Source organism: Pholcus phalangioides, unplaced genomic scaffold, assembly GCF_987345545.1.
Source record: "Pholcus phalangioides strain wild (caught in Gottingen) unplaced genomic scaffold, Ppha-v1.0 ptg000008l_1, whole genome shotgun sequence".
Taxonomy (NCBI): domain Eukaryota; kingdom Metazoa; phylum Arthropoda; class Arachnida; order Araneae; family Pholcidae; genus Pholcus; species Pholcus phalangioides.
The window spans coordinates 13095377-13112149 of record NW_028301601.1 but is presented as its reverse complement, the minus strand read 5'-3'; the positions used below and the strand labels follow the sequence as shown (position 1 = coordinate 13112149).

General features: G+C 37.4%; 2 protein-coding genes across 3 annotated transcripts; one reads left to right on the top strand and one right to left on the bottom strand.

Annotated features, from left to right (window-relative positions):
- Positions 1–6404: 6404 nt before the first annotated feature.
- Positions 6405–12181, bottom strand: RpS18 (ribosomal protein S18). 2 transcript variants are annotated; one of them, XM_089234229.1, is made up of 5 exons: positions 12084–12181; positions 11066–11164; positions 8632–8718; positions 8320–8513; positions 6405–6538 (listed from the first exon to the last, which is right to left on the bottom strand). In XM_089234229.1, exons 1-5 carry the CDS (start codon positions 12084–12086, stop codon positions 6460–6462), a joined length of 462 nt encoding a protein of 153 aa, XP_089090355.1. In that variant the 5' UTR covers positions 12087–12181; the 3' UTR covers positions 6405–6459. The 2 variants fall into 2 exon arrangements, with proteins under 2 accessions (XP_089090355.1, XP_089090356.1); XM_089234230.1 differs by having other exon boundaries at positions 11900–12096.
- A 958-nt stretch (positions 12182–13139) lies between these two features.
- On the top strand, positions 13140–14949 carry Noc2 (Nucleolar complex protein 2). The gene has a single exon (XM_089234228.1). It carries the CDS (start codon positions 13223–13225, stop codon positions 14900–14902), a length of 1680 nt encoding a protein of 559 aa, XP_089090354.1. The 5' UTR covers positions 13140–13222; the 3' UTR covers positions 14903–14949.
- The last annotated feature ends 1824 nt before the right edge of the window (positions 14950–16773 follow it).

Sequence of the window (16773 nt, the reverse complement as noted above, 5' to 3'; positions counted from 1 at the left end):
TGACTGAAGCGGGTCTTTTTTTTTTCAATTTCTAGGTGAGATTGCTAACCGATGTTTCGTTTGGAAAGCCTTCCCGCAGAGAGCAAGCAGGCTTTCACCTTGGTATTTGCATAACACGAAACTTCAGGCATCTCTGCCAGTTTTAGTTCTAATATGGAAGACAGATGGCAAAACTTCTCGCTCGAACTGAAACAATATGACATCATATATACGTTATGGCCATGCATAATATAAGAAATAACTTTCCGGCATGCATTAATTTGTTAGAAATGCCATAATACAAATGTATGCCATATACAAAAGTAGTGTACATGTGATCATAGGCGAAGATAGACTTGGAAGTCTGGGGGGGGGGGGCAAGATGATGATGATGTCAATTCATATATACATATATACAATAGATCAGTCGACTCCACCTTTGACGCTGGGGGGGTGGGGGGTGGGGGTTTCAAACTACCTTTTAGGGTGACTTCCCAGTTGTTTTTGGCGTTTGCATTTGTATAAGTACACAAAACATAAAATGGAATTTAAAATTAATTAAAAAATTAAAATACATCAATCAATTGAAAGGTAATTTATTTAATTTGAAAAAGAACATCAATTGAAAACAAAATAAATTTGATTTTTTTTAAATTGGGAAATTTAAAGTTTTTTTCCACTAATGCATAATTTTAAGTTTTCGCCTTAAGCACGAACACAAAAATTGTACAAATGAGCAATTGACTAATATTCACTGTGCACCAAAATAGCCATTCAATTGCCAGGTTCCCACTCCCATTTCGATAGGTAATGCATTGCCATCATGAATACAGCATAATACTCGATGTATGCAGCAATACATACGTTATACAGCACGATAGGCGATACACAATAAGTAATGCAGGTGAATACTATATGCGGTGAATTTCAACGCGCAATGTACCATCATTAGCAATAAAGCACAATACTACCACTATATGCAGTGCACCACAATGAGAAATACAGCACAAAATGCAATACACCACCATCGGCAATACAGCAAAATAAGTGCAAAAAAATTTCAGTGCACCATGATAAGAAATGCACCACAATATATAATAATAAGCACTGCATTACGATAAGCAATACAGCACAATATGTAATGCATCACAGTACGCAACAGATCGCATTAAGCAAAGCACAATAATACGCAATCCACCACAATACAAACAGCATTGCAATAAGAAATTACAGCTTGCGATGCACTACAATACGGAATGCGCCACTACTTGCAATAAGCAATACACCCCCAATACTCAATAAGCACTCATTGAAATAAGCAAAACAGAACGTGATGCCCTACAATACGCAATGCATTACAATCAATAATGCACCACTGTGCAGCACAATAAGCAATACAATATGATATGCAATCCACCACAATACGCGATGTCTCACATTAAGCAAAGCACAATAATACGCATTGCACATAAGCACTGCATTACAATAAGCAATACAGCACCTATGCACCACAATATGTAATGCATATCAGTACGCAACCGGCAAAATCAGCAGTGCACTGCAGTCGGTGAAGCATCACAATAAGCAATTCACCACAATACGCAATAAAGCAAAATACGCAATATGACTGCATTATAATAAGCAATACAATATGTGATGCACTAAAACCAGCATTGTACCACTATTTTCAGTGCAATACAATAAGCAATACAGCACAATAGCAATAACCACTGCATTTTATTAAGCAATACAGCACAATAGCAATAACCACTGCATTTTATTAAGCAATACAGCACAATAGCAATAACCACTGCATTTTATTAAGCAATACAGCACAATAGCAATAACCACTGCATTTTATTAAGCAATACAGCACAATAGCAATGACCACTGCATTTTAGTAAGCAATACAGCACAATAGCAATAACCACTGCATTTTATTAAGCAGTACAGCACAATAGCAATGGCCACTGCATTTTATTAAGCAATACAGCAATAACCACTGCATTTTTTAAGCAATACAGCAATAACCACTGCATTTTTTAAGCAATACAGCACAATAGCAATAACCACTGCATTTTTTAAGCAATACAGCACAATAGCAATAACCACTGCATTTTTTAAGCAATACAGCACAATAGCAATAACCACTGCATTTTATTAAGCAATACAGCACAATAGCAATAACCACTGCATTTTATTAAGCAATACAGCACGCGATGCACTACAATACGTGATGCACCACAATCAGCAATACACCACAATACGCAACACGCCACAATATGCAATACACCACAATACGCAACACGCCACAATATGCAATACACCACAATACGCAACACGCCACAATACGCAACACGCCACAATATGCAATACACCACAATACGCAATACGTACTGCATTATAATAAACAATAAAGTACGCGATACACTACAACCCAACAATACGCAACACACACCACAATAAGCAGTACAGCTCAATACGCAATACATCACTATACATCGCAATATGCACCACAATACACCCTAACCACTGAAATACGATAAAAAAGCGATGCACAATTATTTGTAGCGCACCACAATAAACAACACAGCCCAATACGCAATGCACCACAATACATAATAAGCATTGCATTGCAATGAGAAATACAGCACACGATTCACTATAATGCATAATGCATAACAATACGCAACGCACTACAATCAGCAATATACCACAGTAAGCGATACAGCACGATACGCAATACGCACTGCATTATAATAAGCAATATAGCACGCGATGCATCACACATTATAAGCAATGCACCACTATTTACAGTGCCCTGCAATACAGCATAAAACGTAATGCACTGCAATACGCTATGTATCGCAATGAGCGAAGTACCATAATATACGCAAAAAAACACTGCATTACTACATTATTATTAGCAATATGGTACGTGATGCACTGAAATGCGTAATGCATAAAAATGAGCAATTGACTAATATTTACTGTGCACCAAAATAGTCATTCAATTGCCAGTTTCTCACTCTCATTTCGATAGGTAATGCATTGCCATCATGAATACAGCATAATACTCGATGTATGCAGCAATACATACGTTATACAGAAGGTTACACAATAAGTAATGCACAACTATATGCGGTGAATTTCAACACGTAAAGTACCATCATTAGCAATAAAGTACAATACTACCACTATATGGAGTGCACCACAATGAGAAATACAGCACAAAACGCAATACAACACCCTCGGCAATGCAGAAAAATAAGTAGAGCACCATTATAAGGAATGCATCGCAATACGCAATACAGTACGATACGCGATGCATCGCAATAGGCAAAGCACCATAATACGCAATGCACCACAATACAAAATAATAAGCACTGCATTACGTTAAGCAAAAGCACCAATACACTACACACACTTATCACACAATAATCAATGCAGCACCGAAATACAGCACGCTACGCGATGTATTGTAATAAGCAAAGCACCATAATACGCAGTTAATGACATGCTTATAATAATAAGCATAAGCACTGCAATAAGCAATAAGCAATACAGCACACAGTGCACTACAGCACGTAAAGCAACACAATCAGTGATGCTTTACGTAAGTATATATCAGTATCAGTAATATAGTGCACCACAATAAGCAATGCAGCATCATACTATACGATGCACCACAATAAGCAATGCAGCATCATACTATACGATGCACCACAATAAGCAATGCAGCATCATACTATACGATGCACCACAATAAGCAATGCAGCATCATACTATACGATGCACCACAATTCGCAATACGGCACATTATGCGATACATCGCAAAAAGCAAAGCACAAAGTACGCAGTGGACCACAATACGCAATAACGCTGCATTACAGCACGCGATGCACCGCAATATGCAATGCACCGCATTATCAACAATACACCATTATTTGCAGTGCACCACAATAAGCAAATGCAGCACAATGCGCAATGAAAAGCAAAACAATGAGATTCATCCTCGACTCGAAATGAAACCTGTGACTTGATGATATCTGTCCAATCTGTCCCTGCGCACCCGGACCCTATGAACACACTGGGAGCACTGGTGATGTTATTTCTGCACATAATCTGGGTACATGCACAAAATTTGACCCTACAGGTCGAGCAGTTCCCGATGATCTCAGGAGTTGAATGAAAACTTGACCCAAAATAGTAACCGAATTCCGTAACAGAAAAACGTAACTTATTTCGTCACTCAAAAAAGTCATCGTCTTCCGTAACATAAAACCGTCACTAATTTCCGTTGCATAGAAACGGGCCCTTTTCGAGTTTGTGATTTTATATTACAGAGTAGATATTAGTCATGTTTTTTTTTAATTTACTGCAATTTGAAATGACTCATCATTTTCCTCGATTAGTGACTTTTCTGTGAGTTTAGTACAAGTTGCGAATTTGCTCACTGTTGGCATCATTTTTTGGCGATTATTGGCAATGTCCCGCGTTTTCCCGTATTTCGAAGGAAAATTTAACGTATTTTACTCGAGTAAATAATATGATCTGCCCACTTTTTGAGCATTGATAGCAGGTGAGAAATAAGTTTGTCCACTGGTATTTGTAACAGACAATATGCATTTTGCAGCAACATATAGTGGGTTTGCGAAATGCTATTTGCATGATCATAGATGATGCTGATCTCATGGACAGAATAATATTGGTCTTTTACTACTTTTTAGGCATTGGTACAAGTTTGAGCTTGTTTACTTATATTTGTTACAGACAACAAACTGTTTGCAGTGACATCTAACGAGTCTTTGTACGATAAGAAATTATCATTCGCTGAGAAAAGTGTATTGATCTTTTACCACGTTGTAGGCATTGGTAGAATGTCGATTTGTTTACTTATATTTGTTACAGACAACAAACTGTTTGCAGTGACATCTAACGAGTCTTTGTATGATGAGAAATTATCATAAGCTGAGAAATGTGTATTGGTCTTTATTACGTTGTAGGCATTGGTAGAATGTCAATTTGTTTACTTATATTTGTTACAGACAACAAACTGTTTGCAGTGACATCTAACGAGTCTTTGTATGATAAGAAATTATTATTAGCTGAGAAAAGTGTATTGGTCTTTTACTACGTTGTAGGCATTGGTAGAATGTCGATTTGTTTACTTATATTTGTTACAGACAACAAACTGTTCGCAGTGACATCTAACGAGTCTTTGTATGATGAGAAATTATCATTAGCTGAGAAATGTGTATTGGTCTTTACTACAATTGTCAATTTACATACTTTAGAAAATCTGGATCTTATTATCACGGAGGACACCCTTATGCATCCAAGCCATGCGTGGGACGGCCCTGTGATAACAAGAATTACTTCCAAAATTCACCACAAGGCGGCGTATTCCCTTGTGCTAACTGTGACGCATTGGCTAAATTTTGAATAAGCACACATCACACAGAAGTATATTAAAGAGGGGGGGGGGGGGTAAGCAAATTTCAGTAATTGGTAATCAAGAACAAATAAGAATGGGAAAAGGACGTCAAAGCCATAAACCTACCTCCGTGTGACACCACAGTTGCACGAACATGGATATTATCGGGGTTTCGCGATGGAAAGCTCGATGATGGGCCGATAGCTTAAATGAGATAGTTGAAGTGAAATTCGCTATTTGGCGCAGAAAAACAACCCTATTGGAGCAGGATGGCGCAAAATTAACCTAGATGTTAATTTTGGAGCAAGTTACCACCCCTGCCTGTACGATAAGACAAAACTTTTCTCGTTACCATCAGAGGGTTTGTAAAACTTCCTTAGAAAGGAATTTCCCACTCTTCCCTCCATTTACGACGTGTAACGTTATTTCGTAAGGGGGAAACAGACAAAAAACTTTTTGCCCTACAAGAAATTCGTTAGGGATTCTTTTCAAATTAAGGAATTTTTGTGATTTTCGTAAAAATTCAGGATATTTAAGAACTTTTCGGGAGGTTGAGAGATGAAGCTAAAATTTGGGAGACTTGGCAGCTATATAAATATGTTAGGATCACACTCTCGGAACACACATTCCGGCATGAACCGATTCGTTGGAAATTCCATAGAGGAATATGTACGAGGTGCATATGCAGCTAAGTAGTAGTACAATAATATGGCTGGATCCCACTATATAATTTTTTAACCAAAAATAAAGATTAACCTATTCTGAAACAGATATTACAGTCGAACTTGCTTATAATGAAAACCGATATTACGAATTTTCACACATAACAGTTTCTCCATTCCTTGTGAATTTCATTTACCTATTGTGTTCATAGAGTCAATACAGACGAGGAAGTTGGCAAAAACGTGTTTTTGTTTTTTCAGACTTATAAACGAGTCCGACTATTTTCATTTAATAAAGCAAACCTTCATAAAAAAATTGACCAATGTGGGTTGATCAACATCACTTTAATTAGAAGAAATAAGGGGAAAGGCTACAGTCACTTAACCCTTCTTCTTAGATACACCAACGGTTCTTCCTCTCCTGCCAGTTGTCTTGGTGTGCTGACCACGTACACGGAGACTATAAAGAAAACAAACAGAATACATACTTTGTTAAACGAATACATTCATTATTGATTATGTAAAGTTATTTCAAATTTGTGGTTACATTTAATGCAAATTTATTCTTGTATATACAGTCAAACCTTGTTAATGAGTCACTCTCGGGAGAGCAAAAATATGACTTGATAAGTGGAGTGACTCGCTAAACCGAATAAGCCATAGCTGTCTCAATTCCTGCCTGAGGATAATTGAGACTTCCAAAAAGTGATCTGGTTAAGTGGAGTGACGCACTAACAAGGTTTGACTATTCTATCCAGTTAGGATAGGATCAAAACAGAAACGAAACATCATGGTTAGTCATTATCAGATGTGCAACTTTTGGAATCCAGAGATTCTCCTGAAGGAGGGTACCCCCCCCCCCCCCCGGCACTCATAGATTCGATCAAAAAAAATTCAGAAATTGTTTTTTAAATCAATTAAGAATAAGTTCCATTCCTTCCAAGGCAGGTTCCGCATTGCTCCCCCCCCCCCCCCCCCGAGCAGAATATAATTCCATGTGAGTCTTTCCATGCAGAATAGAGAAATCACATCTACATGCTGTTCATAAAACAAGTGTTTCCTTCCATGGATGCTATCAGTGATTGATAATCTTGGGTCTATAAACAAGCTTATAAATAAGCTTTATATAGCTTAAAGTTTAATATTTTCTTTCTGAAGACACATTTAATCAAAGGAAGCAATTTAAAAACTTCAAAATACAAAGCTGCTGACAGAAAAACTTGTGTTTACCGCACGGTTGTTAATGGAATACAATAACGACTATACAGGAATTTCGGCAACCAAGGTCATGCCCCTGATAAATGATTGTCAATGAACGCTACGTAAACAAAGTCATGTCTTTGCCAGTTGCTTAAATGCGGCCACCAAAACTTTTTTATGGCTGCCCTTTATGGGTGTTTCCCCTAATGACGGAGGCAGTCATTGACGTCACGACAACGTGAAAACTCGAGTAAAATCTAATTTTCTGCAAAAATCCAGAGAAATTTTAACAAATCCGGAGAGCGGGAGGAAGGATGAAAAATCCGGAGTCTCCCACATAAATCCAGAGAGTTGGCAGATCTGGTCATTATAAAACAGTAAGATAAATTAAGTCATTCCCACTCAAATCAGAAACCACTGCAACAAAGAACTGCCACCTAGCTGATTTGACTATAAGGCTAAAACAATGGATCATCGTTTTCTCACTAGAATACAAAATTTCTACCAGAACAATTTTTTCCTCCACTCTTTACATCATGATTGTGCCTCCACCCCAGCCTTTCAAGTTTTGCTCTGCCTATGCACTTGCGAGGTCAATTGAGCGGGAAAAAATAGACAGCAGACTTTCTACAAAGATAGGTTCTCTAGAATTTTTTTTTTCTCATAAGGACTTAATTATGTTAAAAATTCAGGAGTTAAAATTTCTATGGAGCCAGAGAATAGCAATCGACCTGGCAGCTGCGTGATTATGTCTACAATAAATAATTATAATATATATATATATATCATATATATCAGGCTTCTTAAATCCTGGTTACTAGATCGCCATGATAACGAAAACATTTGTTTAGGTGCATAAAAATTTTTACAGCTGAATGTGAGAAAAACAGACATTCTCCCGGCACATCCACAATTCCACCCGACAAAAATAATTTCATAATATACAGCAATTAACGATATGATTCGCAAATGCAACAATTCTTTCTTAGTGTTTGATAAGTGAGTCAATTAAAAACTGGATGTGCAGGCAGGTATATTTACCCCCAGTAATGACGCAAGCCCCTGTGGGCCCTGATCTTCTTGAGCCTTTCCAGATCTTCCCTGAGCTTGCTCTCAAGGCCGCTGGAGGTCACCTGACTGAATTTTCCATCCTTAATGTCCTTCTGCCTGTTGAGGAACCAATCTGGAATCTTGTACTGCCTTGGGTTAGACATGATGGTAATCAGCTTTTCTACCTGGTAACAAAAACAACAATGTCAAAACCAATAAAAAAAAAATAAAAAAAATTGATATCAAACTCTTTTTCACATAACCAACTCCCTCTATACAGAATAAATTAATTTATGCAATTACCTCTTCTTCTGACAATTCTCCAGCACGTTTTGTCAAGTCAACATCAGCCTTTTTACATACAAGATTAGAAAAACGGCGTCCAACACCCTACAAAAAAATAAAATAAATACACGATGAAGAAAAATCTTTGATACAGCCAAACAAATGATCTCATAAGACATATGGGAACAGGTGCTGTATGGTCTGCTACTTGGCGACTTTTGTTTTCGGTGCCAAACATGTCGGACAGCCCGACAAAAAGTTGCCAAGGTCGTCAGACACTATGGATGCCGAAAAAAAATCAGTGTGCACATCATTATAATGGAAACCACCAAACATGATAGCAAAAAAAATATCAGTATAAAAAATAAAACCCGGTCCATTTTTTAAAATAAACAGATCAGGACATAAGGAATTTCGGGCATGAAAATTTCTCTGGGTTCTGTCAATAAAAACAGAGGTTGAATAAATAAATATTATATACGTGGATACACATACAAAACACACAGCAGAACAAAAAGTGGTCTATCCTGAGAGAGCACGAGCATTTCACAAGTAGATATTAAGAAATTGATCAATTAAATTAGGACTCTGAGAATAGAACAGGCTGTAAGAAGGTTGATGGTTCAAATCCCACTCATTATTTTAATTAGAGATGTAAAATTCTCGAGAATATTCTCTGGTATACTACTATTATAAATAACTTGAGAATATTCTTATAAGTTCTTGATGAGAATATTCTCCTGCCCCAAAGCAGAATGGTTAGCGCTGTTCTGCGAACAGCCCTCGGCTGAGTGGAAATGTTCTGCGGTAAAAATATCCATACATGTAATAGTGTTTTTTGCACCTTTTCTTAAAATTATTCCAAATTTTCCTGCAGTATCCCTAATTGTTCTTCATGTACGTCACAGATTTTGGCACATTCTGCTTTGGGGTTCTCCTGTTATTTATCGGGAACCGTCATAATGGGGCTCTAGGTTGCCGTATTTTTTAACATTGTTTCAGTTTTCGCTGGGTGATACCAGGTGGTGCTGGCTTCGCCAAACAGGATTTTTCCTTTTTTCAAAAATTCTAAACAGCCGTTGTTCCATTTCCAGCACGTCTCTTGGATTATTATTCCTCCCTTCTGTAGCTCGCGTCATTTGGATTATTATTTCCTTATTATCTACTGCTCAGGTTGTATCATACCATTTTATTATTTTTTTGTATTTATTACTTATTCATCCATTGCCATGCCTTCTGTCTTATCGGTTTATTATTTAAAATGAACCAACAGAATTTTTCATGCCCGGATCCGTTTATTAAAAAAAGGGTGCGGGTTTTAGTTTTAATGCATAGAATATTTATCCCCGGAATTCCTTATGCCCCGATCTGTTCATTATTAACAAACTGGTCCTGGTGTAATTTTTTTTTTAACTGATATTTTTTTCTATTTTTATGCTTGGTGGTTTCTATTATGTTTTGCACGCTGATGGGCTTTTTTTTGACAGCCTTGGCGACTCTTCGCCAAGGCTTTTTGATGCCAAAAATCGCCAAGTGACGGACCATATGACAGCTGTTCCATACATTGAAGAAAACAACAGTTCTGTATCTTCTTAGAATGAAGGTGATTGTATAAGAATAGCTTCCTTTATCAATCAACTTTGATTTAATCTATTTTGAACTTATTTCTGAAAATTTATCTATTTTTAAAATAATTTTTCAAGGTTATAATTTAAAGGTTTCTAATATCTTCATAACAAAACTTCTAAGACCTCTCATCATGACCTCTTATCACTAGAATATTCTCGAACTAAAAGTTGGGGGGGTGATCACACCAAAAATTGTTTTGTTGTAAATGTTTCAGGTAATGAAAACTGATTTATATTTTGCAATATAAACAAAATTAGTAAAAAAAATTTAAATTATTTAAAAGAAAAATGAATATTCTCGATTATTCTCCAATTTTTACATCCAAGAGAATATTTTCGCCCCACGTCTCTAATTTTAATGTCCCCCCCCCCATCTTTTACTTTCATCTTAAATTTTTCTCTCCTCTTACATATTAGGATGATTACTCACTTATTCATCTTTGCTTTTCAATTGTGCTTGGCTCTGCCTTTATTATATACACAATAATCGGGGGGGGGGGGGCAATAAAGGCAGAGCATTTACCACACATTTTTATTTATTTTTCCACTTTACCAAAACACTATTCTCTATGGCATATTTCAAAACTTTACTGAGCGTTGCTATTGTTCTGACAGAAATGGGGTGACTCTTGTTAATAGCACCAAATTGGGTCTATAAGCACAAGCCAATAACATTTAAAAATAGGCCACAGAGAATTTTGTTGGCAATATATCACTTTGTAATGTTTTACCATAAACTTTCCAACAAAAAAGGTACACGGAAAACACCAATATTCAAGACAACCATGTGAGAGTAATTCGATAATTTCCAGAGCGAAATTTACCTTGATAGCTGTGAGAGCGAACATGACATTACGCCTTCCATCAATATTTGTGTTCATCACACGAAGAATGTGTTGGAATTTCTCTGGAGTAACCAGCGACTGCAAATAAACAAAAATAATAAACTTTAAACACAAACCACAACAATAACAGGAAAAAGAATTACACAATTCACACAAAGCTCATTTAGCATGTTTATAACATATCAGTCCAGGGCTTGACAAATCCCCATGCAGCTAGTTGCCAAGGACGATTAGAAATTGACACTGATTCCCAATTCCTTTCATGTACGATAATTTAACTGAAGTCTGCTGACACCAAAAAATTATCGGAAATTATGTCAGCTGGAATGGAAAAAGTGTCCACGTCTATACATTATTGTATACCGATAAAAAAACACTTAGCACCTATGAAATTTTGTTGGAGCCTACATGTTTTTCCCCATACATCCAGCACTATATTAGTAGAGATTAAGCAATAGATTGTATGCGAAAAACGTGGCAATGATTCCTAAAGGGTGTGCTGTGTTGGTCATATTGAGCAATTACAGGGCTATGGCTAACACCCAATGTATCACAGCAATTCCGAGTCCCACAATGTATTTAAATATCACCCTAACGGAGCCACAAATGTAAATAGTTCGGAAATCGCTGGTATGTACAGAGAGGGAACACAAAATTATAGGTGTTCCTGTATAACATCCTATTTCAAACAAGACAGTTATTAAATGACAGTTTGAGTTATTTAACAAGAGTTATCAATTGTTGAATAATCAATCAAAAAATAATAATTTAACATCTAAAACTAATAAGATTACTAGATACATCACGGATTACCATGTTATCGGAATCTCTCGCGAATGTTTACATTCAAGATACCATAACATAAATACAGTGATCATAAGCTAGGGAAAATTAGATTATTTAACACTATCAAGTTCACGGCAATCTACTTAAACAATTATTAATTATTTCAATTTATGTATATTTCGGATTATCATAGATTAAAAAATAATACTACCATGTTGGCTGTCGTTTCTTTAACGCTCACAAAACAGAGCTCTGTTATTATCAGTTCAGTTGCTTCACGTTCGTGGTAGGGAGAACTAGAAGGAGAAAGTTCAGAAACAAATCATACTAATGATAACCAATCAGAGAGAGCGTATTAAAATTCATACCATAATTGCTAATAAAAGACATCTTTTAATTCGTATATATCTTCGGACAGGGTTCAGGTAAAAGTCGCATTAACTTCAACCGGCTTTATTTCTGATATGTAAATTAGATATTTAATGAGTTTGTTTGTTTTTGAATGTGACAAGTAATTAATCAAAAATTTTTTTATAACACATAAATCATCTACTATTTTGTACAAGTAAGAACTGCAACAAGAGATGACTATGATATTTCAGTCACGTAAGAGACAAGTTGAAATCGAAAAGAGAGATTTGAAGCTTTCTGCTTCAAAATTTTCGCTTTTTTGAGCAGTTTAGCGTTAAATTTTCAGAAATACGCTTCCATTGATGTGTGATACCGAGTCATTTCAGCTAGATAACTTTTCTATTTAAATTAACAAGCGTGTTAACATTCATTTGCAAATCTAAAGCGACCATACGTCCCGTATTTCCCGGGACAGTCCCGGTATTTTCTGTTTTTCTGGCCGTCCCGACTTTTTGGCAAAAGTGTCCCGGTTTTTCCCGTATTTTACACGAAGCCAACTTGAATTTTTATTCTTTATTGAAGTCAAAGATTGACATTATTTTTCAACTCATAAATTATTTTACGATAATTACAACTATATATGAGAATATTAATCTCCCACATTTGATTAAACGTTTGTCTTTCGGGGAATACATTGTAATCCACTGCAATTTGCATCATTTCCCGCCAATGGGCGTTTTCCGTAATTTCAACAATATTTGGCAACTTTGTTTGGTTTTGGCGTTGTTTTTGGCAATAATTGGCAATGTCCCGTATTTTCCCGTATTTGGAAACGCAATGTCCCGTATTTCTCTCGAGGAAATATGGTCAGCCAATGAAAATCTCTAATTAATTGAGAAGAAAAATGGTGGCAGGACCTTTAACCAGTTTGTTCACTGAAAAATTTGTTTTTCGCAATCCTTGACACGATTTCGCACGTGTTTTCAATATCTTTTGATCATGTCCGAAAGTGAGTCTGATTACGACGAAGAGCAATATTCAGCTGCAATCAAAAGGCTGAGGACCAAGGATCCTGATTTTTACGAGTTTCTCAAAACTAATGACAAGAAACTTCTCGATTTCGAAGATGACGAGGGCGACGATGATGGTGCCGAAGGTGAGGTGGATGAGCAACTCTCCGAAACCGATGATCATCAAAAATCCGACGAGCCACTCAAACTCAACGCAGCTGAAATCGAAAACTTGAAGGAGAGGATACAGGAATCGCCGAATGTGAACCTCTGTAAACAACTCGCCAGACTCATGAAGACCGTGGTATCCAGAGCAGGTGGCGGCACCGATAACAAAGCTCTCTCGGGAGTCGATGGCGACGTATTCAACGAGGTGATCAAGGTTTGTTTGGTGTACTTGGCACCAGCACTCTACGAGGTTCTGAAACTCGACAAGGGTGACTCTCGATCATCTAACAAGCTTTCATCCTCGAAACAGTGGAAGAAATTGCTTCCGGCTATCAAATGTTATCTAGCTGATCTCTTGAAGCTTCTCAGTTACATGAGCGAGCCGTCGAGTCTCAGGCAAATATTGAAGCACGTTGTCAACATGATCCCGTTCTTCGTGCAGTTCGTTAAATTGACGAGGTTGTTGCTGAAGAACATGATAAATCTATGGAGCACCAGCGAGGAATCTGTCCGGGTCACTGCCCTGTTGGTTATCGTCCGAGGCATCAAGAGCATGCCCGAGGAATATCATTCCCAGGTGTTGAAGCAGATGTATTTCGGTTACGTGAAGAATTCCAAATACACCTCCGCGACTTCGCTGCCGCTGATTCACTTCATGAAGCAATCGCTGGCTGAGGTGTATGCGATGAAACCAAGTATCGCCTACGAGCATTGTTTTGTATACCTCCGCCAGTTGTGCATACATTTGAGAAATGCGATCACGACCAAGAAGAAAGAAGCCTATCAGACTGTTTACAATTGGCAGTATGTGCGATGTCTCGAGTTTTGGGCGCAGCTGGTATCCAATCTTTATGATAATAAATCTATAAAAACTCTGGTTTATCCTCTAGTTCAGACCATTCTAGGTGCGATAAATCTCTTACCCACTGCTAGGTATGCTCCACTGCGATTTCACCTCGCCCGCGCTCTCATTGATGTATCTAAGAATACTGACGTGTATATCCCAGTTGCTCCTATCATAACTGGTGCCCTGAATCTGATGGATTTGAATAAGAAATCAACATTTACCAAGAAGCCTATGGATTTCGCCTGTGCTCTGAAGGCATCAAAGGCACAGTTACAGGAATCTGGTTTCAAAGATGGTATCGTCGGTCAAGTGTGTACTTTGATGAATGAATACTTCTCCGTCTATGCGAATTCGATAGCATTTCCAGAACTCACTCTACCTACGATCGTTCAGGTGAAAAGCTTCTTGAAGAAGAATAAAGTAGCCAAATATGGACAGCAACTGAAAGCGGAGATTGACAAGCTTCAACAGAACAGCGAGTATATATCTCGGCAGAGAAAGAATGTGTCATTTAAAATCACAGACTTTGCTAAAATTGATAATTGGGAGCGAAATATCAAGCATCAGTCGCTGCCATTGCTGAAGAGGAAAGCAGAGACAAATAACCAAAAAATCGGGCGATCTTCTCCCAAGAAGAGGAAAACTTCTGAATGATTTAGCGGCATTGTTGTTTCACTTATTAAAAATTCAAATATATTTGATTTTTTTTTTCTGTTTGTGATTCATTTGTAGGGACAATGCAATAGTTTCGTGTAAATGGCAATAATGACTGATCATTTGAAAACTGAAATAATTTTTTAAATTTTGCCCAATTGTTACTTACCAGCTTTAATAGCATAACTAGCAAGTCTCAAATTTTCGCTCCATATTTCCACCATGGGTGAAAAAAATCTTCCAGACGGGGATGGAAATTATCCCTGGAAAAGTTTGCTTCTTCCTATGTTTCCTCTTCAGAATGATGCTACTGCTAATTCCCAATATTTACCTCTTTGCTGGCAAGTTTTTGGCTGTGTGAAAACAACGATATGTTCAACATCATCTTTCTTGGTGCCAAAAGTTATTAACTGTTCTTATTCCCCTGTAGATCACTTTGCCAAATTGGATCTAACAATAAAAACAAAATTAGCCGTCAAACAGCACATGAGCAGTGATAGATACAAAAGTCTGGTGGACCACGATGAGGATACATATAAAGACATACCTCACATAAAGGGAAGATTTTGGGATTAAACCAGCGGCCCCACACATCCTGGGGCAGAGATCTTTGATGGACTTGTCGCTGGCCCTTCTACAGTTAATTTATAGCAAACACTAAAAACTATGTTAATGTGCCCTTGCTAAAAACATAATAAATTTAATGCACAAAAAACCATCAGGAAACAGGCACGAATCCAGGGCAATGTGACAGGAGAGGCAAATCATGTAAGTTTGTTTGATTGATCATCCGTATTTTACCAGACACAATTTTTTTCTTATTGTTCGGCTCTTGGGATGGGTGTTCGTTCTCGTGGTCACCTTTTGGATCTGTACCCGAGCAAAGGCGGATATCTTCATTCGTGAATGAAGCAGAGGCAGACAATTTCAGATTCGAATGAAGTGAAGGCAGATATCCTCAGCTTAGGCATCATCAGCTGCAAATGCAGTACAGTCGGGCATCTTCAGCCCGAGTGACATGGTGGCAAGATACTCATCTACCACCGTGAAGGTTACTGTCACGGTCCTGGGTTCGAATCCGAGGGAGGATATAGATAAGATATTTTTCCTAACGAACTTTAGGCGACCACCGATAGATAGTGCCTTCATTTCCAACCCATCTCATTAATGGCAGTAAATTGCAATGTAGCGATACGGCCAGAGTTGGTGTTTGGTGAAGTAGGCATATTCAGCTGCGAATTAAGATGATGCAGATATTTTGAGTGGGAACAAAACAGAGGTGGACCCATGGCAATGTGTCTGAGAAGTGACTTATTGGGAATCGCCTCATGCTATATTTTCCAGAGATAGATTAATTTTCCACATATTATTAGGCCCCCCCCCCCCATCTTCCTCTGGATCTGCACTTGTCGGAAAATTGAAAATTTTATATAGAGATGTAGAAAGATTATATATATGTATTTTTTTTTAAGCTGTAATTCAGCATAATAGGGCCCCTACTATGCCGTTGACCTATGATGTTGCCAGTCTGAAAAAGTGTGTACGAGGCCTTTATAAATCTATTAATCTTTCTGAAGCAAAGACACCGAAATGAAATAAGAAATTCATACATAATATGAGACTCCATCCTACAGGGCTCAGAGTTTGGTTAGTCACCCTTAAATTTATGCTCTTTAATTTTGGTGTCCTGAGGCCGATTTCTTCGCTCAGTTCTAAGTACAAATTTAACTTCTAAACATTGGGGCCATCTATCGTCAAAATGGAAAAACATAGGAAAATGATTAGGGTTAAGGAATAGCTGTTATTTATAAAGGAAATAAAACTCGTATCTTTTCCCGTGCTTAAATACTAGATGGCAATAGTCCCTTCAT